Source organism: Rhinatrema bivittatum, chromosome 10, assembly GCF_901001135.1.
Source record: "Rhinatrema bivittatum chromosome 10, aRhiBiv1.1, whole genome shotgun sequence".
In the NCBI taxonomy this organism is placed as follows: domain Eukaryota; kingdom Metazoa; phylum Chordata; class Amphibia; order Gymnophiona; family Rhinatrematidae; genus Rhinatrema; species Rhinatrema bivittatum.
Window position 1 is genome coordinate 74590303 of NC_042624.1, and position 23616 is coordinate 74613918.

The window sequence follows — 23616 nt, forward strand, 5'->3', positions numbered from 1 at the left end:
CAGTGTACATACAAATACATCTCATGCATATTCATTAGTGATATTCTGAAAACACAAACTGTTGGTGGCGTTTGAGGGCTGGGAGTGAATACCACTGCTCTAGGGTATACATGTTTAAGCCTGTCCCCACTGATTATTTTAGTAGCCAGTCCCTCAGCCGACTCCAGCCTGTTTATATCCTTTTGAAGGTATGGTCTCAAGAACTATACACAGTCTTCCAAATGAGGTCTCACCAGGGACCTATACAGGGGCAATATCACCTCCCTTTCTCTATTGGCCATTTCTCTCCCTATTCAGCCAAATATTTTTATATTTTGTTTTGTGCTTTTGCCATTGTCTTATTCATCTGTTTGGCCACTTTGAGATCATCAGATAATATCACCCCCAGATCCTGCTCTTCTCTCATGTTAATAAAAATTTTATCACCATACTGTACTGCATTTTGCAGCTCAAATGCATGACTTTTCATTTTTTTTTGCATTAAATTTTAGCTGTCAGACACTAGATCTTTCCTCAAGCTTAACTAGATCTCTCCTCATGTTTTCCACACCTTCCTAGAAGTCCACCCTCCTATATAAGAATTCAGTCAAGAGAGGAAAATGAATATTGAAAGGCACTCCAAACCACGAAAGGAAATCAAGATATAAAGATTTTTGGATAAAATAATAATCCTTGAATTCTCATACATCAGTCTGACCTTCATACAGTACATGGAAGAAAAGGTACCTGTAGACCAGCAGGCTTTTGTTTTGAAAGTAAGAGGTATTTACTAAACACAAATCTTCAGCACACAGCACAGTAGATAAGAAATATGGTAATAAGTTTATCCTTTTTGTTTATGTATTGAAACAGCTGTCTGCACCGTGAACTAGTACTTCTGTCTCTAACACGTTACCAAAAATAAAAATGGCCTCTGATTACAGGACTATCTCAGTGCTCCGTCACAGTCTGGGCATGCACTTCTGTGGCCGAGTTGAGAGGCTGGCATTAATTTATCATTATTTATTTTATTCCGCTGATCCAAAACAAGATCTCAGTGGAGTACAATGTATATATCAATAACATAATACAGTACATCCACGATAAATTATTATTAGTATTATGCACGTCGTGGTAGCAAGGATCCAGAGGGAAGTGGGTGGGGGGTGGGGAAGGTCAGTCGCAATATAATAAGTAAATTGCAACTCCCTACCAATCTGCTAAGGAGCTCCTTCCTTGGTGGTGGCTCCTGGGAGTTGTGATTTTCTACTTGCTGGCGCAGCAAAGATATTGCTAGCATAGTGTAACCCTGCTAGATTTCCTGGGGTTATAAAAATCCAGTGATCACTAGTTAGGGATGCCAACCAGCTTCTTTTTCTCGTGCCAGATTGAACCAGTCCTGTTTTATTTATTTTTACCCCATTGCATGCATGGACTTGTAGTTCTAATTTCTTTGCAGAAAAAACAAGACTACAATTCCATGCAGGCTGTGATGTAAAATAAGGTCTGGATCAGTTTGTCCTGAACAAATGGAGCCGGCTGATAACCCAATAACCTGCCAATAAAGTTATTTTATATTTGGGTTCTACGAGTTACATCTGAAGAAGGGGCCTGTGTGTTCCTGAAAACTCCTGAGCTACCTGTTTATGAGATCATTCATGCACTGGCCCAATAGAAAGTGTTGCAGGCTACAAAGTATCTGGCTTTCTGCAGGGACCAATATGACTGCTAGAACTCTGCCCTGCACACTATAAATCTGACTGGAGGATTTCTAGCCGGATGGTCCTAGTGCGGTATCATTTGGAAACAGAATATACTAAAGGGTTTGATGCAGGAAGTGCGCTCGCTGACACGCCAGTTAATTTAACGGCATATACATTTTTGATATGCAGTACATACATTTAAATATAAATAAATCTTCTAGCGCATGAAGTGCTGCTAGTGCAAATGTCTCTTCAGCAGATTAAACTTAGATTGTAAGCCCTCTGGGGAAGGGAAATACCTTCAGTACCTGAATGTAATCCACTTTGAAGTGCTGAGAAAAGTGGAATATAAATACAAACAAATAAATAAATTAATTAATTAAAAAAATCTCTACAAGTAGTTCATGCTGCTTTCAACATGATACAAACTTATCACATTTGTTTCTAAGAATGAAAAACTCTCCCGCTAGGTAGTACTCAGATTTATCGCCTTGGGTGATATAATTTATAAAAATGATACCAGAAGCTTCCATTAGGTAACCAATAGAGAGAAGGGGAACGGAGCCTTGGGGGGATGGGGTTGGGGCACATAGAAAGTGAGAGATTCTCCTTTGATTAACCGTTCTCTTACTTTTCTCCAGGGACTTCAAGAAAATGAATGAAGGTTTGTCAGGAGTAGGGGGAATTTAGGGGTTACGGAGGAACGATGGATAGAGGGCCGGTGCAAGATTATTTGGTGCCCTAGGCGAACCGTCAGTCGTGCACTCCCCTCCCCCAACTTACCTTTTGGTAGCAGCTACAGCCCAGTGCTCCTTCCTACCGGCAGCGGTGGCTCCCTTCCCTGGCAGTATTAGATCTGGCACAGCACCCCTCTGTGCCTCATAATGGCAGGACCTTCCACCCACCCCTACATTTTGGCACTCTAGGCGACTGCCTAGTTTGCCTGATGGAAGCACCGGCCCTGTATGGACAGCAGTGGAAACGAGAATTTGAAATGGTGCTAAATCTTTGTGGCAGGTAAGCAAGGGAAAGAGAATGAGGGGCCCCACTACGGATTATCAAGGTAGTAAAAAAAAAAAGTAAAAAAAGCACAAAACCTGCCTAAGAATTGTAGATTAGTGGAATATAAATGTATTAAATAAATACATTTAGAAGACACAGATATGGAAGAAGGACAGGGAAAATGACCAGGGAAAACAAAGGGAGGCAGGAAGGCCAGGTAGACTAGCAAAGGACCCCATGAAGGAGTATATTGCCCTGTCAGTAAAAGCAGGGTACAAATCTCTTTATATCCATCGGTGTAAAAAGAAATACAAACCTCAGAGACCAGTAAGAACTAAAGGGGAGGCGAGATTAATGAGCAGGAGGATCAGGAGAAAGCTGATCCCTCGAATAAATACATTTGCTTTCTATTCACATTGGAAGGCAAAGGGGAAATGTAATAAGACTGTGGAGGGGGGTGGGGTGGTGTGAACACACACTAATCACTGGCTGAAGAGGAAGTACTCAAGGTATTGGCACAGTCACAGGCAGACAAGGCAATGGGACCTGATGGAGTAGCTCCGTTCAACCTACTACAGGAAACAGGAGAGGTTTCAAGAGACTGGAGGAGGGCAGATGTAGTACCAGGAAGCAGAAAATCACAAAGCAGGCATGATGGGGGGAGGGGAGAGGAGAGACAGATAAATGAAAGTCAACTTCAAAAAAATAGAAGCATGCTCAAGTGTGTGGTGACTATATCTTAATTTAAAAAAATGCAAGATGTTATTATGCATGTGCAAAGTATGTGGGTGAGTTGGCACACGTGCTTTGCGACTGCTGAATAACAAAGGGAAAGAAAGAAAACCAGGAGCGCGATTTCCCTTCACATACTGGCTGCAGTGCATGCAGACCAAAAGTGCCCGTGTACACTGCAAGCAATGTGGGGTGTTCAAAAGCGGAAGAGGGAAAACTGCCAAATCGCCATGCAGGAATGAGACAGGCTGGGGTAGGGTGAGGTGGGTGGGAAGAGGATGCAGCTGATCGGTGTGACAGAGCAATGGAGCTGCTGACAGCATGATATAAGGAGCGGCATCACTGGTAGAAAGAGGGAAGTAGTATTACCCCCTGATCAGGTGCTTGGTGATGCACCACCTTAAGTACATTCTGCAGAAGAAACCTACAAAAGGATGGAGGCAATTCAAAGGAAGGCCACCACTCTAAACCACACACAGAGAGGGAGGGCCCTAAAGGAGAAGAGGGCAGGATGGAAAATATTCAGATATCTAGCAGGCGTCAATAAAATACCAGAAGGAAGCATCCTTCCATAGAACAAAAGGAAATATTTCTTTACAGACAGGATGGTGGATGCATGGAGGTGGCGGAGAGGAGGACAGTATCTGAATTCAAGAAAGCGTGGGATAAACGCAGGGGATCTATGAGGGAATGGGAGGGGGATTGTAAAGCTAAATTGGGTGGACGGGCAGACTGGAAAGTTCATATGGTCGTTTTCTGCCATCGTGTTTCTAAATTTCTAAGCTCAAGAACAAGGTGCTGGTGTGTAATGTGTTGGGCTGAATATTATTAATTGTGGTTTAATATAGAAGGAGGAGGCTAAGGAAGGGAGGAGATGGGCATTATTTTTATGCGGATTTCATTTTATTTCACATTGTTATAGATGTTTTATTATGTATTGCAAAGGTTGTAATTTTAATGTAAGATGATTGACAAATATAAATAAATCAGTTATATGAAGCTTGGAAGGAGGGAAACTCAAAAGCAATGTGAGAAAATACATTTTCACTGCAAGGAGGGGGAACCTGCAAATAAACTTCTAGTCAGCAGCAGGGGGGCCATCATGAGCAACTGCACTCCAGTGAAATGGGAGAAATATACCAAGTCTTATTATAGGTAAAGAAGAATGAGAGCCTAAGCAGAGCCAGTAACATTCAGTACAAGATGCTAAAGAACCCTGGCAGTAACAACACAGGCCCAGCGCGGATATTAGCCAGTGATGGATATGCCATTATTAGAGTCACGCAGACCACTGGGAGCAGATTCAGAGCAAGTCGCTACATATAGCAAATGCCATATCCAGAAGAGACTGTGCGTGAAAGACAGGCTTCATCTGCCATCATATCAGGCCTGAATTACATCTCATCTGAAGAGAGGCTACTGGAGGAGAAACAACTGAGTGAGTGGGAATGAGGGGGTAAAAAAAACCCCCGAAGACACAAATAGCTGGTTTCTACTCTAAGGCCCTCCCTGCTGCCAAACAGCATGAACTAGACTACAGCAGCACCACCTTCAAAGTCCAAAGCAATGCTCATCTGTGATGTCTTCCCCACTCGAGGCTGCTTCAGCTCTTATTAACAGGATCAGAAACTGAGAGGAGCCAGGGGACAGAATCTCTTGAAGGGCATTAGCCCCAGGTCTATGTGCCGTTATTCCTGTACCTGTATCTCCTGTTGCGTTGTCTGCTTTTGACGATTCAGCTCATCTTGCATTAACTGGAAACAGAAAAGCAGATTTTAAAACTTCAGCTTTTCCCTTTAAGCCAGAAAGGCCAATATTCAAAGAAACCTTACACAGATAACTTTAGCTGGATATCCTCAGATAAAGTTTTCTGGATAAACCTACCCAGATAACTTTGAAACCTAATGGCCTATGTTTGGATATCGCCAGACAGGTTTCAAAGTTATCTGGGCATGTATATTCGGCTAACTTTACCCTTAACGAACTATATTCAAAGACTATAACTGGTTAAGTGCCAATGCTGTAAATAAAAAAAGAAGGCCACTGTACCGGTCTGCCAGCCTGATTCCCCTGCCACCCATGAGGCCACTGGCAGCTGAGCTTTCCTCCTTCCCTTAGCCCCCATCACCCCAAAATCAGGCAGAATTCCCATGCAAACAAAGGCTCTGACAGAAGCCCACCCTGCCCCTTCCCGTCAACCCATCCCAAACCCCCCCAAACTCTTTACTACCGCCGGGAGCTGGGAAGAAGCAATCAGCTCCTGGATCATCCCAGTGTGGCTGAATAGTGTAAAGGTGGCTCTGATGCAGTCCTAGATTTCTCCAGCTAACTTGGCTAAGTTCATCAGATAACTGCTCCGCCGCGCAACGCTTCTTTTATAGATATTCAAAAGTCAGCATTTCTCTGCCAGTTATCAGACTAAATGTCTTTGAATATTGACCTCAGAAATGTTTCAGCAACAGCAGTGCAACTTTTTTCTACCCAATGTCCTACCAGAGAGCAAAAACAGCAAGGCAACAACAGTGCAAGCCACACACACACACACACACATTCTCACTCTCTCCTACACCCAGAGAACAGGTGCAGCACAGGCACCTGCAGTACTTACACACAAATACACACACACACACACACACTCCTGACAGGTATTGCACAGGCGGCAGCAGTGCAGACTTCTCATACACACATATATGCTCGCACACACATATACTCTCCCCTCATCCCCCCAGAACAGGCACAGCACAGGCGGCAGCAGTGCAGACTTCTCATACACACATACGTGCATGCATGCAGACACATACTCTCCCCCCCCCCCCCCACATAACAGGCACAGCACAGGCGGCAGCAGTGCAGACTTCTCATACACACATACATGCACGCACGAACACACACATATGCTCTCCCCCCACCCCCACAGAACAGGCTCAGCACGGGCAGCAGCAGTGCAGACTTCTCTTACACACATACATGCATGCACACACACGTACTCTCTGCCCACCCCCCCAGAACAGGCACAGCACAGGCGGCAGCAGTGCAGACTTCTCATATACACATACATGCATGCACACACATATACTCTCCCCCCACCCCCCCAGAACAGGCACAGCATGGGCGGCAGCAGTGCAGGCTTCTCATATACACATACATGCACGCCTGCACACATATATACTCTCCCCCCATCCCCCCAGAACAGGCACAGCACGGGCAGCAGCAGTGCAGAATCTTCTGTGTTTATCTCAATGGACCCCACAGTGATATCTTGCTGGTAAGCTTTTTGCCCTCAGAAATAACCAACAAAACAAGAATCATGCAAGGTGAGGAGGACTAATTTTATCACTTTTGAAAGAAAAGCATCTTCCCTCAGCAAGCAGTGAAATTAGGGAACACTCTGCCAGCAGAGATAGATATGGCTACGGCAGAAAACAACTAAATATAGGATAAAGTTGTTTTTGGAAGAAAAAGGGGCGAGGTGGCACGATGTAGTTAGACTGTAGAGAGAAGTGTTGACTGCAATCTTTAGGGTCACGGAAAAGGTTTTTTCCCCACTCTTTGGCAGGTTTGCTGTCTCATACACGGTGAAAAACCAGAGACAGCTGTGAGGAAAGGGATGCATTCAAAAGACCTTTGATTTCTTTTCATCCTGACCACTGGCCATGGCGACTTTATTGTACCTGAGCGTCACCTTCCTTCTGCTGCAGGGATCCTGTCAGCTCTTGCACTTTCGCCTCCAGGCTCCTAACCTGCTCGTCCTGCAAATGTCGCTTCTCCTCCTCGAGCTGCTGAATGAAGGCTTCTTTGGCATCCAGCACCTGGGTCAGCTGCTGCAGCATTCTGCATGAGGGACATTAGGGAACAATACTTAAAATGAGCAAGGTCAGCGCTTCGTGTAGACTGCGCTCACCAAGAGCATCTTCCAGTCACTTCTAATACTACTCACTCCAGTTATGCATACCCTAAATCTTGTAAATACAGGAGAGAGGGGAATAGGACACACAGACAGTGGGACTGTGAATGAGGAGAGCAGGATGCATGGACAACGAGAGTATAACTACATTTTCACTTACTTGTCTTTGTCGGCCAACGTGACACAGTAACTGTTCTGCAGTATCTGTGCTTCTTTCATCTCCTCAGTGTACTCCTGCAGCTTCCTGGTTAGCTCTGCAGTGTTCGTCTTCTCCGTCTCTGCCAGGGCTCCCATTCTATCAGCTTCGTTCTTTGCCAACCTCACCTCCTGAAATACAAAAGAAAACCTTAGGAGGTTGATCTCCATCTTTACCATTACACCTGGTCCCTCTGACATTCCTCAGACATGCTCGGTACAGCTGAAAACTTCAAGTCACTGGGGTATTCAGCTTTACCTGTTTTCTTTTTGCAACTTGTCTGTATTAACCAATTCTCATTTTAGGTAAAGATTTCACTTGGCACATACTCCAGGGAGAGAGACCCCCACATTCTGTTTGATTCTTTGGAATTCTTTTTTGACTCTCTGAAATCTTATTCATGAAAATTATGGAACTTATCATCATCACACTGCATTACTCAAGGGCGATGTGAAACTGCTCTCTAAGGGGTGAATTTTAAAGGAGTTGCTCATGTTAAAAGGCCCATATGCACGAGTATATGGGTCGAGCGCGAGCAACCCATATTTTAAAACTGACAAATTATGCACATGCTAAAAAAAAAAAAAAGGGGGAGGCGGATTAGGACGGAGACAACATCCCGATTTTAAAACCGACAAATTCAGCACGCGTCAGACTGATACCTGCACATATTTACTTTTACTTTTGTTTAGGGGTAAGTCTGAATAAAAAAATCATTATAGCCAAACCTGACTGGGTGAGGGGTCTGGGTAAACTGGGGGGGGGGGGGGGGGGAGTGCAGGTTGAAGAACCTGAGGGATCTTGATGACCTGGAGACAGACTGGGCAAACTGGTGGGCTAAGTGGTGAAACTGGTAATTTTTTTCAAGCGCGCATGTTTTATTTAAACTGTGCTCACTTGTGCATGTAAAAGCTGACAAGTCCCAAGGAAAGATACGCAAAGAACGTTTCCTCACATAACCACTTAAAGTTAGGAGCACACATAATGCACGTTGGGGGTATTTTAAATCAATTGCGCAGACGATTTAAAATTCCAGCGTATGTGGGCACACGCGCGCTCATTTTAAAGTTACCATTTAGATTATAGTGAACTGATTGGAAGGAAATAAACTGAAAGTTCATCCCCCTGACCTGACAAGCCTTGGAGCCATTAACCTTGTCCTCATTACCTTCTAAATCCTCAGGCAAGAGACCCCAAGCTTTAGGGCACGTGTCTCTCCCCCTGCCTTTCGAGTTCCAGAGTACGGGAGTCCTTTTCCTCCCTACTTCTCAAGACCTATAGCACCCGCGCCTTCCAATCTGCTGGACTCACCTCTTGAAGAAGCTGGATCTTGTTCTCCAGCAGCTCTTGTACATGCTCCGTCTCTTGTTGCCGCTCCTCATACTGACGGCGCAGCTCAACCTCATTCTGATTGGTCGGATTTTCTTCCCCAGACCTGTAATGTGTGCCCAAATGAGACGGTGTGAATTGCGTTTGAAAGAAGCTTGCTATTTGTTTTTCAGTGCTTGGCTCATGCAGGTATCCGCACGGTACTACAAACCCTCATCTTTTCAAACTTAAGACCACTGCAACTCTCTTCTACTCAGAGCACCTAAAGGTCTTATAAAAAAAAAAACTACAGCTACTACAGAATGCTGCAGCAAGACTCCTAACAGGGTCCAGGAAATTCGATCACATCTCGCCATTACTGATAGTTCTGCACTGGCTACCGATATAATCCCCAATCCATTACAAAGTCTTCAGATTAATACAGTCCGCCCTCCATTCTGACAACAGTGGCCTGAGAGGGATGGCACTACTACCATACAAGCCACGGAGATCACTAAGATCTCACGATAAAGGATTACTAGCCGTGTCATCGCCACAGAATACACATCTAACAAAAATAGGAGACCATATGTTCTCCATAGCTGACCCCACACTTTGGCACTCTCTGCCTGAGACTCTATGCCTGAGTATTGAAACAAAGAAATTCAGAGGTGACCTCAAAACGTGGTTATTTCAAAATGCCTTTAATCTTACTTAACCTCTCTGAAATAATCACTTGCTCCTACACTGACAATCTCATGATGAACCTACCTATTAATCTCATTACCACTTTCTTTCCAACCCAGCACAAATAAATGTATCTGAAACGTCTTCTCTCAACCCCCTTTTTATATCCCCTCTTCCCCTTTTGTTAAAACTTGTTACCTCATCCCTGCTATCCCTTCCCTGCACATCTCCCCTCCCCCCCCCCCTCGACCGCCTTAGTTAATGGACATATCTCTCGCTGAAATGTATGGCATATGAACACATCAAGTGAATGTAATTGGCTACCTATAATATTTATGTCATGATGTAAACCGTTGCGGTCTTCATTTGGAATGCTGGTATATAAAATGGCCAAATAAATAAATAAATAAATAATCTGCTACTTGTCAGAAGAAAAGTAAGAGATAATACCTAATGGCTTTTCCATCTCCCTTTCCACATTACTCTAACTATTCCATGTATATTACAAAAAAAAAAAAAGTTCTACTCGGTTTATGAACAGCTGAGAAACAATTAATTTGGATTTTCCACTTATTGAATGGGTGGAATTTTCATCTGTGAAGTTGACTTCTGAAGTAGGAAGTTTGCCCAGCTCCTCATCACTGTAACCCTCCCATATGAGAGGTACGCCTAAGATCCATTCATGTGGCTGCCCAGAAACTGGAAAAAGCGGACTAATAATCATTTTGATTTGATGGAACCTAAATATACACTGAATTCTGATAATACTGAGACCACGTAGAGATGGTGATTGAAAACACTGATAATGTATCTGAAGCAAACAAGCAGGTGGCTACTGCCTAGCGCCTTGAGAAAGAACAATGACACTTCAAAGGCAGAAAGACACTTTGATAAATAGAGAAATAAAAATGTTAACAGTTTTAGGTTTTGTGGAGAATGGAAGAATTCTCTGGAACAAATGAGTATGTGATTACTTACTCTCCTGTTAGGCTGAATTTTGGAGATTGATTTTGAGCATTGACTTCACATTCACGCAAAGTGCTGAATTCAGCCTCTCCCCCTTCTCCCTCCTCCCCTGGTTTTGGCCTTCAGGATGCAACTAATGGCTGGAATATTCATTTTTCATATCCAGTCTTTGCAAAAGGTGATACTGGGCCACTGTCTAGTGTGCTTTCAAACTCAAAAAGACTTGGAGCACACAGGAGGCAGTTTTGTTTTGGGGAATTTCTTTTGTTTTTCAGTTTGTTTAATTTTTTTTTTTGTTGTTTGCATCTCAAACTGAAATAAAGATTAAAAAAAACAAAACAAAAAAACAAAAACAACCCCTCCCCCACTAGAATAGGGATCTTTGAGGCCCTGCAAACCCCTTCCTACCCCTAAGAAAACTGCCAAGCCCAGCCAGGGTCTCCCCAGGCCTCTCTGACCCCTTTCCTATCCCCAAAAGAAAACCACAGAGCTTAGGTCTACCTGGCTAGACTGGGCTAACCCAGCTTGGGCTCCCCCAGGCTCCTCCAACTCTCTTCCCCTCCCTGAAAAAGTTTTCCAGGGCTGGGGACCTCCCCAGCCTCCAATTACCCCTGCCATGAGGGGCCTCAAAATGAAAAGAGCAGGAGCAATGCCCAAGTGCCCCTGTCCAGACACCTGGTCCTTTATAAAATGAGGCTGGCGCCAAAGTAGCAGCACTTTGGCGCCAGCCTCAGGGACACTAGTGACATTTTGAAAGGGCTCTGAAAGAGTCAGAGGGGCCCGGGGAGGTCCTGATTGGGCTCGGCTTAGCAGAACCGGGTAGGCTCTGGGCCCTGCAGCTTTCTCAGGGGTGGGGGTGTGGGAAGGCTGTTGAAGGGCCTTGGGGATGCTTTTTTTTTTTTTGTTTGTTTCTTTTCATTTGCAGCAAATTGAAAATGGGTTTCTTCAATTCAGAGGTGCCATTTGCTTAAAACAAATGCACATCCCTTGCACATTTTTTATTTCAAAAACATGCGTGCAAATCTTCATGGAGGAAGTTACACCTGCTCCGATCAGGGCGTTAACTTTCTACCCATAAGTCTTTTCACCTACTAGCTGAATGCAGGAATTTACAAAGTGAACTTACTGACCTAAGTCCGCTTTGTGGGTTGAAAAGAACACACAGACTTTCGCCCTACGCAGAGTTATAAAATGACCCTCTTAATGTCAGCATCGTGTGCAGTCTGGCAGTTCCAGATCACAAGAGTTGAATGACAGACTACAGACATCAAACAGAAAATCTTCTGACTATAGCATACGGCACAACAATCTAAGCAGGTGTAAAAGCAAGGACTGTCTCATGCTTTCAGTTCGAGGTCATCCTTTCTTTTCTAACCACGTCTATTTACAATAATCCTGCATTAAAAACGGAGTTAAGTTTTCTTCTTTTGTTGTCTTGAAGATATATATTTTTGATACAATAAGATTGACAGAGAAACATGTTCTGTAGATAAAGACCATTATTTAGTTTGGAGCCCAATGCAGGCAATCTGCCAAAACATGGCCATATTGGCAACTAGTTAGTATCTCATTTTTGTCTTTGTCCATTGTTTTGGTTTAATTATTTATTTTTTTTAATTTACATTAAAATCACCTTTAAATTAAGTAATGATTTAGCAGTTAAGTATATTGGTGCCTGGCTTGAGGATAATAAACTGAAACTCAGTTCTACCAATATAACCCCAATATTTAAAAAGGGCTTCAGGGGTGATCTGGGAAACTATAGACCGGTAAGCCTGACTCCAGTGCTGGGAAAAATTGTGGAAACTGTTATAAAGAATAAAATCACAAAACATTTAGATAGACATGATTTAATGGAACATAGCTAGCATGGATTTACCCAAGGGAAGTCTTGCCTCACAAATCTCCTACATTTTTTTGAAAGGGCGAATAAACATGTGGACAAAAGTGAACCAGTAAATGTGGTGTATTTGGATTTTTAAAAGGCGTTCGACAAAGTCCCACATGAGAGGCTTCTAAGAAAACTAAAAAGTCATGGGATAGGAGGCGATGTCTTTTTGTGGATTGCAAGTTGGTTAAAAAACAGGAAACAGAGAGTAGGATTAAATGGTCAGTTTTCACAATGGAAAAAGGTAAACAGTGGAGTGCCTCAGGGATCTGTACTTGGACCAGTACTTTTTCATATATTTATAAATTATCTGGAAAGGGGTATGACGTGAGGTGATCAAATTTGCAGAATTCACAAAATTATGCAGAGTAGTTAAATCTCAAGCAGATTCTGATAAATTGCAGGAGGATCTTGCAAGACTGGAAGATTGGGCTTCCAAATGGCAGATGAAATTTAACATGGATAAGTGCAAGGTGATGTATATAGGGAAAAATAACCCTTGCTGTAGTTACACAATGTTAGGTTCTATCTTAGGAGTTACCACCCAGGAAAGAGATCTAGGCATCATAATGGATAACACATTGAAATAGTTGGCTCAATGTGCCTTGGCGATCAAAAAAATAAACAGAATGTTAGGAATTATTAAGAAGGGAATGGCAAATAATACAATGGATGTCATAATGCCTCTGTATCGCTCAATGGTGAGACCGCATCTTGAATACTGTGTGCAATTCTGGTTGCCGCATCTCAATAAAAGATATAGTTGCACTAACGAAATTGCAGAGACAGGCGACCAAAATGATAAGTGGCATGGAACGGCTGCCCTATGAAGTAAGGCTAAGGAAGTTAGGGCTGTTCAGTTTGGAGATGAGGTCTACAAAATCATGAAAGGACTTGATCAAGTTAATGCAAATCGGTTATTTACTCTCTTAGATAATAGAAGAACTAGGGGACACTCTATGAAGTTAGCAAGTGGCTCATTTAAAACAAATCAAAGAAAATTCTCTCTCACTCAGCGCAAAGATAAGCTCTGGAATTCATTGCCAGAGGATGTGGTTATAGCAGTTAGTGCAGCTAGGTTTAAAAAAGGTTTGGATAAATTCCTAGAGGAAAAATCAATAAACTGATATTAATTATTAAGCAATAGTAGCTTGAGATTTACTTAATGTTTGGATACTTGTCAGGTACTTGTGATTTGGATTGGCCACTGTTGGAAACAGGATATTGGGCTTGATGGACACTTGGTCTGACCCAGTATGGCATATCCAGGGCCGGCGCGTCCATTAGGCAAACTTCAGCGGTCACCTAGGGTGCCGAGCCGTAGGGGGCGCCGAAGAGCAGCCACGTGGTGCCGCAAGCGGGGCCTATCCCGCTCGTGGCAAAGAGAAATAGAGACTGTGTGCTTCTCAGGGCTGCGAGCAGCGTGCTGCCCTGAGAAGCACACAGTGCCACGCTCCCCCCCCCCCTACCTGTTTCAGTGCAGACTGTGTGCTACTAGCTGAATCCAGGAATTTACAAAGTGAACGTACAGGCATAAGTCCGCTTTGAAAATTCAGACTATGGTTTGTGGGTTTGCGGCCTGAGAAGCACACAGTCTCTATTTCTCTTTGCCGTGACCACATGGCTGCTCTTTGGCGCCCCCTACTGCTCGGAACCCTGAGAAGCACACAGTCAGCACTGAAACAGGTAGGGGGGGGCGGCAGCAGTGCAAGGGTCACCTAGGGCACCCAATACCTTTGCACCGGCCCTGGGCATATCTTATGTTCTTAGCAAACCTGAGGTTTTGTGGGTTTAGAAGCCCACTTCCCATGGTCCTATCCTGCAATTGTTTATAGATTCAACTCTTTTGGTGGTTAAAAAGGAAGTGAAAATCTTGAGGGTGATGCTGGACAGCGAATTAACTAAAGTCAGGTCTTCTTTTTTACAGCTGCATTTAATTTGTAATCTTAAGCCTTACCTAGAGTATAAGGATCTGATCTTCTAACATAAGCCTTGCTTATTAGAATACTGGATTATTGCAGTTCTTTATATAGTGCTAAAATGCAACTGAATAGACTTCAGCTTGGATCCTTCTGAGCCTTAAACCTAGAGACCATGTTACTGTAGCACTGCAGAAACTACCTTACATTGGCTTCAGGTGTCTTGTAGAATTTAATTTAAGGTCTTGTCCAGCCCACAACACAACATTTTAAAAGGATGTACACGTGTAAATGCAACATACTATCATAGAAATTTTTAAAAAACCACGCATATAAAGTGCTCTTACACATGAATATCCTTTGCACAATTCAATGGCATATATTGTAACAATTTTCAAAAGCCCACTTACATGGGTAATGTGCATTTACATGTGTAAAATCCAATTGTAAGAGTATAAATGCTTTTTAAAATCAGGCCCTTATAGTGTTCAGGATGCTCTGGTATGATTGTCCAGGCTGTCTCAGAGAACAACTGCAGAAGTATAACCCAGCATGATCCTTGCAGTCATCACAAGACACTGTTGTGTATTCCTTCTAGACTGTGTGATACTAGGAAAAAGGTTTTTTCATTAGTTGGTCCTACTCTGAGGAATGCTAGCACAAAGGATCTGCATATGATAGGGAGTTACTTATCCATCAGGAAACAACGGGGCAGAGGAGTAGCCTAGCCTAACTCAGGGCCTTATTTACTAAGTATATTTCCCATAGACACAGAATGGGAGAAAAGCCTTAGGAAATCAACCTCTTAGGTTGTAAGCCCTCTGGGGATAGGGAAATACCTACAGTACCTGCATATAATCTGCTTTGAAGTGCCAAAAAGCAGAATTTGAAACTAAATAAAACGCAACTCCTGGCTGTTTTCTTCAGCCTCTAGCTGGTATGCTTTCCATTTTGGTTTGATGATGTGATTTCCGTTGCTTGTTTTATGATGTTATGATTTTAATTTGGACGTATGTAATTGCTGTATCCTTTGTGGTGGCCGATTCCCAGCTCTGGAACTCCCACCCCAAGCAGCTCCAGAAGGAGCCAAGTTTTACCACCTTCCAGCAGCAGCTAAAGACATGTCTTTTAAAGGAAGCTCTTGGACTTTAAGCCAAATTAGTTTTGTGAGAATATGAGTCTGCCCGCTTTTCTTTTACCTGCCATTGACAGGTTTGTTAGAGTTTGTTTTATTCTGGGTACAGTAAGCAGAGTCTCTTCTTTGGCACTGCATTATTACCCCTGCAGGGGTATCTTCAGCAGGTCTCCTCACTTTGAGCACTTTAAACAAAGGCGAATGGCACTATTTTGTGCCTCTCAGCGGGTCCGTCTCTGTGTGTATATTGTTTCGTGTTAATTATGAATGCTATGACATAAGCTGCTTAGAACAAGGGATAGCGTGACCTATAAATATTTGAATAAATAACATAAACATCATGCTTGGCTTTATTGTATTGCATTTTAATATTTCTATTGTAATCCGCCAAGATTCATTATGAGTGGGCAGAAAATAAATGTAATAATAAAAACGACATTTCCAGAGTTCATTTAAATGAGGCAGTGTGGTGGCTGAAGTGTGAGTAAATGTTGCTTGTTTCTTGCACTTAGTTCATGCTAGCATCAAGCTGCAAAACATAATCCTCCCTTTTCCAGTTGTTGCTGAGATCAGGGGTGTCGGCTGAGGGATAATAAAGGTGCTGCGGATTGCAATGAGGCTGGTAGCACATTCCCTGCTGGAGAGCAGGGCCGGGTCTTAAAACCCCTGCAAAGAAGGTTTATTCAGCTTCTCTGAAATGTGCGCGTCCTCTCTGTTGTCATTTCCAAGTTTGGGACACAAATGCTTTTAGTCATCAGACTCAACACATAACTCTTAGCCGGACACTTTTCTACGGCATCAAGCCCAAGGGGATTTAAGCACAAGGGAAAAAGAGGTAGGGTGGCTGTTATTTAAAGGGATTAGGAAGTTATGCCGTTGTATGACGACTTGGACTCCCATATAATTTTGTCTTCGGCAGTGACTGGTCTCCCTTTTGAACCGGCAGAGGCCAAGCCGCACAGAAACAGGACACACATGATCGTCCTGCACGAGACAGGTGTGAATTCCCATCTGACAAAGTCCGAATACATCTTTAGAGCCTGTGCAGCATCCATTTTTAGACAGATTCCTTCCAGCTCAGGGGCAGCTTTCACAGGGCTAACAGATCCTACAGGGCAAGCCCTTAAAATTGCTTTTCCATCCTCTCATCAGCGTGCTCTGAGGATTGACCAGCAATGGGGGAGACACTGGTTCCAGTCCTGGACCCAGCAGAGAGTGATGCAAAAGCAGAGTTCGCAGTCCCCAGGCAAGCGAGTTCCCAACCATGACACAATACCAGCACGTGAGACTCAGAGTGCAGACATGCTCGGGACTGAAAGAAGCCTTAGTATGTGGTCTCTTACCGAGGACTGGCTGGGTTATAGAGGAGGGCGAGGCCTGACTGAGGCTAATACCGTGGAACTAACAAATGAAGATGCATGGCCCTATGGCTTAGGACCCAGCCCCCTATTATTAATGGCAGTGAGCTGGTTTGGGAAGTTTCTGACATGGCTGGAAGAAACTGGAGAGGAAAGGGAATCAGCTAAAAAAATATGCCCCGACTCCTGCCCATGTATTGGCTGAAGAATGTTTCCACACATTTCCTGGCAGAAATTTTAAATGAAATGAAAACCACAATGTAAAACTCACCAGGTCTTGTCCAGAAAAGTCTGAGTGCCCTGAAGTTCCTTCTTCAGACTCTCAACCTGCACCTTCAGCTCAATGTTCTGCACGGAGGAAAAGAGGGAAAAGGTTTGGACAGTGTCACATTCAGAGACCTTGTTCAACCAAGGTTACAACTTCCTGGGTATTTTGCCTGATCACTCCTTGGTGGGCAACTGATAGCACCATTAACAGTCTGCGTTTTCCTTGCAGTTTTTCCTAGTGAAACAGTGCTTCACTGTTGTTGTGCGCTCTTTTCTAAAGGTAGGTCTGGGTACATCGCTTTTCTGTTTTTGGTGAATAATGGGGAGTTTCTCTCCCAGTGATGTATTTTTGTGGTAGTGGAGAGATCAGGATGAAGACTGTGGCCAGCATGAATCTGTAACATGCTCACCTGACTCAGGGGAATATTTCCAGCCCAAAAATACAACGTGAACAAAGTCACTCTGGCATCTTACATGGCCCTCAGCTCCAGGGATGGTGACTCACTGTTTTACTGGGGGAGACTGCAAGTAAACCAGTCAGTCTAGCCTCTCTTTTACTCTGTGAAAAAAAAAAATCACACATGCGCCAGTGAGGATTCCACCCATGAAAGCCACGTATTAAGCATTTTTCTCAAAGAGACAAAACGGGGAGGATTGCTTAGTACATCTGGCCTCGTCCTGCTCCTCCTGGGAGACCCCCTGCCACACCTCCCCCAGCTCTCTCAAGCCTTCTCCTGTTACAGCAAACCAACCCTTGCATAGATTTCACGGTCTTTTCAAAGTCACAGGCTCTTGAAATATATTGATGGATGAGGGGTGAGGAAGGGCTGCAGACAAAACATTACTCTCCTTGCAGGATAAGACATGTTGCTGTAGTTTAACCATAAAATTAGTGAATAAACTGCAAAGGCCCTCTAAAGCTGACAACTTGTAATTCAGCAGAGCTGAAAAGGAAAGACGCCAGGGCATCACAGTTTTAGCACACAATAAACAAACTCTATTTATGAACTGTAACTTGAGTTGGAAGCGTGACCATTTCCGAACTGGGCTTCTTCATCTATTTTCCTTTTGGGTTTGGGCTGAAATTACCAACGACTTAGGTCATCGTAGCTAAACTGAGCTGGACCTGCATTTTTCTTTGGGAAAAGAAGCTGAAGCCCCAGCATCCAATGGGATTAAATCGGGCTGGCTTGGCTCGGCTCACCTGACATGGCGACATCTCGCCGCCAGTCCAGCTTTGGGCAGGACTCGCTCTGCCCGTTTCTGTTCCATGTCCAGTGAAAACAAATTGACTCCTGAGCCCTCAACGGCGGCGCTGCACTGCTCACAGCGGCCAAGAAAACCAATGACACACACAGGACAGACAATGAATTGCTCTAGGGAACATTTTCATTACATATTCTTGTACATTTCAAAATTTCACAGATTACACAACTGGAAATGAAAACAAGAGGGTGACTGCTGCAGGGGTGGGGAAAGAGAGCGAGAAAGGGAGATGTGAATGGGGCCGGTTTTCCCAGCGAGGCCTTTCAGCACTAATCAGTGCTGGCACTTGGCAATTCTATTTTTGGATGTGCGGAGAAATGCGAGATGGATTCCAGGCAACCAACATGTGAATGCCTCATGAAAAACCTCTCTGTCTTGCAGAATTTGGGTGCCTGTGATTGGCCGGTGGACACGGGCAGGTTTAAAGGCGTTAAACCTCAACAGCTGAACCCAAAGCCACCTCCTCCCCACCTTTCCTGACCCTTCCAGATCGTTGCCTCAGATGCTGGCGCACCCACTCAGGACCCGGTCTCTCTGCAGCTGCACTGTACGGGCTGCGGGGGTCCAGCTGCGAAACGTCTCTACGTGTACGTGAAACCCTTTCTGCCGGCACAGCAAAAAAAAACACTACACCCAAAGCAGGACCATGACCCTGCCTGGGGTCTTCTCTTACCTCCACTGCTCTTCCAAATGCCATCATTTCACATCCCTTGTCCTAGACTATCCTATCCCCTCCTCATGAAAGTAATTCCCACTCTCCCTTCAGAGCTGAAAACATGCGGCTGATGCCCTGCGCCGCAGAAAGAGCTGGCGCCAGCTCCTCAGAGGGTGCCATAATGGAACAACTACACTAAGAGGGGACAGAGTGGGAGCACAGAGGCGAATGGGGAAGCACTGCACATGGCCTCAAATGCAGCAGCAGCCGCAACACCCACACCGGGACCACCAAAATTATGACGTACAGGCTTCCAGCCAAACAGGAAAAAATATGAAGATCACAGCTCAACAGCCTGGGAACACCGGCTGATCTGTTACAGCATAGTCAGCGGCAGTGCAAACTCCCCCCCACACACCCACCACAGAACAAAGAGTCAGGCGGCAGAGGCAGAAACAAGTCACAAAATAAGAAAAAAGCTGAGAGCCAGCTGGAAAAAAGGGCACATGGTTTGTATGGAATGATTATACCTGAAATGAAGGCTGGGGGAAATTCTGAAACTGTTTCGCACAGAGGATCAAAGTTAAGAAACTAAAATACTGAAATGTGAAGAATAATTGATCAAGTTAATCTCAGAAAGAACTTTTCTTTCTGTGTGTAAGGAGATCACTAAAACGGTCCCTTACCAGTGACTTCAATGTCGCCAAGCAGTCGGGTAGATGAGGCGAGAGCGCAGGGGTTAGTGGTGTGGTTGACCCTCTCCAGTGGGAGGGGTCTCCTTCTAGAGTGGAGGAGTAGCCTAGTGGTTAGAGCAGCAGGGTGCAAACCAGGGAAGCCAGGATTCAGATCCCACCGCCGTTCCTCGCAACTTTGGCAGAGTCAGTGCAACCTCCAGTGCCTCCGATACAAAGCTAGGGCTTGATTTACTAAGGCTTTTCTCCCATTCTCAGTCAATTGGAAAAATGCTTCGTAAATGAGGCCCTTAGACTGTGAGCCTTCTGAGGGCAGGGAATGCAATCTGCTCTGAAGTGTCACAAAAAGGCAGAATATAAATAAATAAATACATTAGCCTGGATGGCTTACTCTGACTCATGAGCCCACCTGGCTCTGAGTTCTTCGGGGGGGGGGGGGGCTGTCTCTCCATGGGGGAGGGCTGGGTGGGTCCTGTCTCCTGTTCTGGGAAGGTCAGGGTGCCAGGCTTTCAGAACTTGGCAGAGGTTTTTGTCTTGGGGTCTGAGGTGGATCGCTGAGACGATCAGAGAACCAGACGGTGATGAGTTACTAAAAGGGAGTTGGTGCCCTACTTCTTCTTTGCCTGGAGAGATCCTTTCAGAGGCTGAGGCTGGAGCCCAGGGAGAGCTCCAGATGCTGCCTAAAGGGAAGCATCAGCAGAGGAGAGAGTATCGGACGGAGTTTCAAGCGTCTACGGGGAAGAAGTCTTCATCCACGTTTGCAGGTGCCATGGGAAAGTGCCCAGAGAGGGTCCCCTGAGGAGTACCAGCTGCCAGGGGCTGCAGATTCTGCATGCGTGATTTTTCTGCGCTGACGTACACTAGACAATGGTGACCCAATTGTGATATCATTCCTGCAATCAAAGGCTTTGTTTTGAACAATGGCCACTGAGTGCCTGTCTGTTTTTATGTTAGACTATTGCAGAAGACCTCCAGGAAACCCTAGGATCCTTCAAAGATTTTTCTTTCCCCCACTGTTGGGAGAAGAACCTGAGAACATGGGTCAGGAAGCCCCCCTGAGCCATGCGGTGGTGAAAGGCAGGCCAGAGGAGAGGAGGCTGGGTGAAGCAGATGTGGAGAGAGGTAGGAGGGAGCAGGTCAAGAGTTACGTTAAACGTTCTCCACAAAGCACTTTAGACCAGCATAAGGTACAATAAGATGACAGAACTGTGAGGGCATCACAGTTCTGTATGTGATCAAGGCAGTGTGTGAAGTTTTTGTTCTGAGCCTATCTGAACACAACACAACTATGATTAAAGCAAAATAGAATAGGAGATACAAACAAAGAAAACATTGGGCCAAATTTGAGATAAGAGTTAAGTCTCTGGCCCAGGCAGCTATTCGTAGACTACAAAGAGGAGAAGAAGAATTGTTCTGTTCAGGCCAAGGACATATCCACACACCATCACTACCAAACAGGTCCTTTGTCCACCCAGAAAAGTTGTGCTCCAAATTAGAAAAAAAAAATTATTGCAAAACCTTCTTCACTCAACCACCAATACAAAACAATACAGCCCCAAAATTATCATTTCCCTTTTACACTCTTTTCTTTTTTTCTTTTTGGCCTACCCAGGCCCTGTTACTGTCCATGCACATAGAGTTCGTTACTCACAGTGTCCTGATCAGCTCAAGGAAAAAATCCCTCCGTTTCTGCAGACAGGTATCAACCGAACCCTGTAGCAAGTTCCTGAAGGCACAGTTAAAATAGTCTCTCTCTCTTTTTTTTCAACACCAGCTCATAGATCTTCTGATCCCCTTAGGCTTCCTGAGACATGGGCTGAGTATCTCGACTCCTGCTTCGCCTCCTGTTACCCTTAAGGAAGGTTAGAGCTACATCCTCCTGTTTGCCTGGTAACTCTGGAGAAGCCCCAGGCCAAGCATAGTCAGGGTTTCATAACCTTCTCCTTAACCAAGCCTGAAGGGGCTGTAACACGTTGTCTCTCAAACAGTGCGTGTAACCCCCTCTGACCAGAAGATGACCTTTAGTCACTGGAACCTTCCCAGCTCCAATAACTGAAACGATAGGATTTCCTTAAGGAGGAAAATCACCACCGTAGCACAAATCATTCTCATTATATTAAACTTTGCACACTTTCTGTAGCACACAGGTGTTACAACATCAAAAATATATCAAATTGGAAACCAACCAAACCTACTGTTACTGGGGAGGACAAGCCACAAATCAGCCAACAAGATATCCATTTAGAGGTTAATTTTATAACAATCCGCACAGGGCTAAAGTGTGTGGGTATTTTTTACCCACACACTTTATCCTAACTTTTCAAAGCGGACTCGCGCACATAAGTCCACTTTGAAAATGTGTGGGTTGTCCTGGTGTGCACATACACATGGGCACGTGTAAGGGACCTTTGGTTTCCCCTTACTAAAGGAGTGTACCATTAATCTGGGGAGGTTCGATAGGAAATAAGAGAGAGAAGTTTGGGTTTTGCTCCCCCGTACAGATGGTGTGTCCTAGCTGTTTATCATCTCAGTACACCTCGTGGATTTTCTGTTAGACTTTCAAGGAGGCCGGAGTTGTCTGCCCTGTGTCTTCTCAGATTTGTTTCTAATTTAAGGGAAAGGAGTAAGGAAGTTCCCTTTAGGGGTTGGACTACAGTTGATTCATCTGCCTGTTGTTAAAGATTGATTTAAAAGAGTCTAAAATAATTTTTGAGAATTCCCTGTGAGACCCTTGGTACCCTTTTGCAGTGGATTGGAGCACGTGAGGTTAGATCATGTGTAAGGGAAGATTCTGGCAGTCTTTTGCCTCTCCTCCAGAGGATGTAAGCTCTCTGGTGACTCAATGCAGTGGAATTTTATTTTTGCATTAACTATTTTTGAACTATCTCCTCAGTTTGGAGTCATAAAGATGGAGCTAATAGCACTACGCGCTCGACTGGACGCATGTTTTGGACGCGCTAACCCCATTATTGCATCAGATGTTAGCTTAGCACATCCAAAACGCGTGTCCAATAGAGAGTTGTATCTCTGAGGCAGACGACTGAGTGTGGACAGTAGCAACAGTGGCTGTAGACTTGTTAAGATATTCTAAAACCTGGGAAGTTTTTTCCTGAAAACTAAAGGTAAACTGCTCAGAAGTGATGCTTTTCCCAGACCTTGAGGGTGCTGAAGGGCTAAATGCGAGAGAGTAGACAATTCCAAAAAGTCTGCATGGGTTAGACGTAGCATCTAGTAAATGAGTTGAATAACGGTCCTTAGCGTGATCATTGGCATCTTTATAGGCCTTCAGTTTCGACCTATATGTTACAAGGTTCTCTACCGATTTAGACTTGCATCAGCGATACTCTTATCTGTGTATATCAGACTTAAGGTCACACAAGGCAGAAGAGAATCATGGGGCACATTGCATATATATTTCACAACAAAAGAGCATGTAGGGGCGATTTTGTCTAACGTTCCGTAAAGTGAACTCTTCCATCTTTCCAGCAGACTTTCAACATCATCGTTGTCATCTGGTACCCATAGCTCTGATAACCAGAGGGTCTGAAGGAGATCACTGCCTATTGGTGGGCTAAGCGTAATAATCTGGAATGAAACTTCTCCCCGAAAATGTTTCAATGGGCGAGTTATGAAACAATCAGACCATCAGATATAGTGGTATGAGCAGAACCCCCATCCAGCCAGTCATTCTGTACAAAAACTAAGTCCAGTGTATAGCCCATATGTAAGCTGACCCCTGAATAAGCTGAGATAGTCCTACAGTTTACATTGCAGATAGGAAATCATAGTATCTCTCTTTCTTCCGTTGGCTATCTACATGAATGTTAAAGTCACTAAGGACAATAGCATTTTTGACATCTACCTTAGCAGAATGAAGGGAGTCAATAAACATTAATAAATTATTGGCTAAAAACAGTTCAATAGAGTATATACCAGACAAATACTCCAATTTAAAGAAG

General features: G+C 44.2%; 1 protein-coding gene across 1 annotated transcript in view; it reads right to left on the reverse strand.

The window, feature by feature from the left end:
- The window catches only part of PDE4DIP (phosphodiesterase 4D interacting protein), a 237109-nt gene that overhangs the window by 148742 nt on the left and 64751 nt on the right, over positions 1-23616 (reverse strand). The window contains exons 5-9 of the mRNA XM_029618266.1: positions 17049-17125; positions 8828-8951; positions 7481-7647; positions 7088-7247; positions 5117-5170 (exon numbers count right to left, since the gene is read on the reverse strand). Of these exons, the coding sequence (XP_029474126.1) occupies positions 5117-5170; positions 7088-7247; positions 7481-7647; positions 8828-8951; positions 17049-17125 (582 nt within the window). The remainder of the gene's footprint in view (positions 1-5116; positions 5171-7087; positions 7248-7480; positions 7648-8827; positions 8952-17048; positions 17126-23616) is intronic.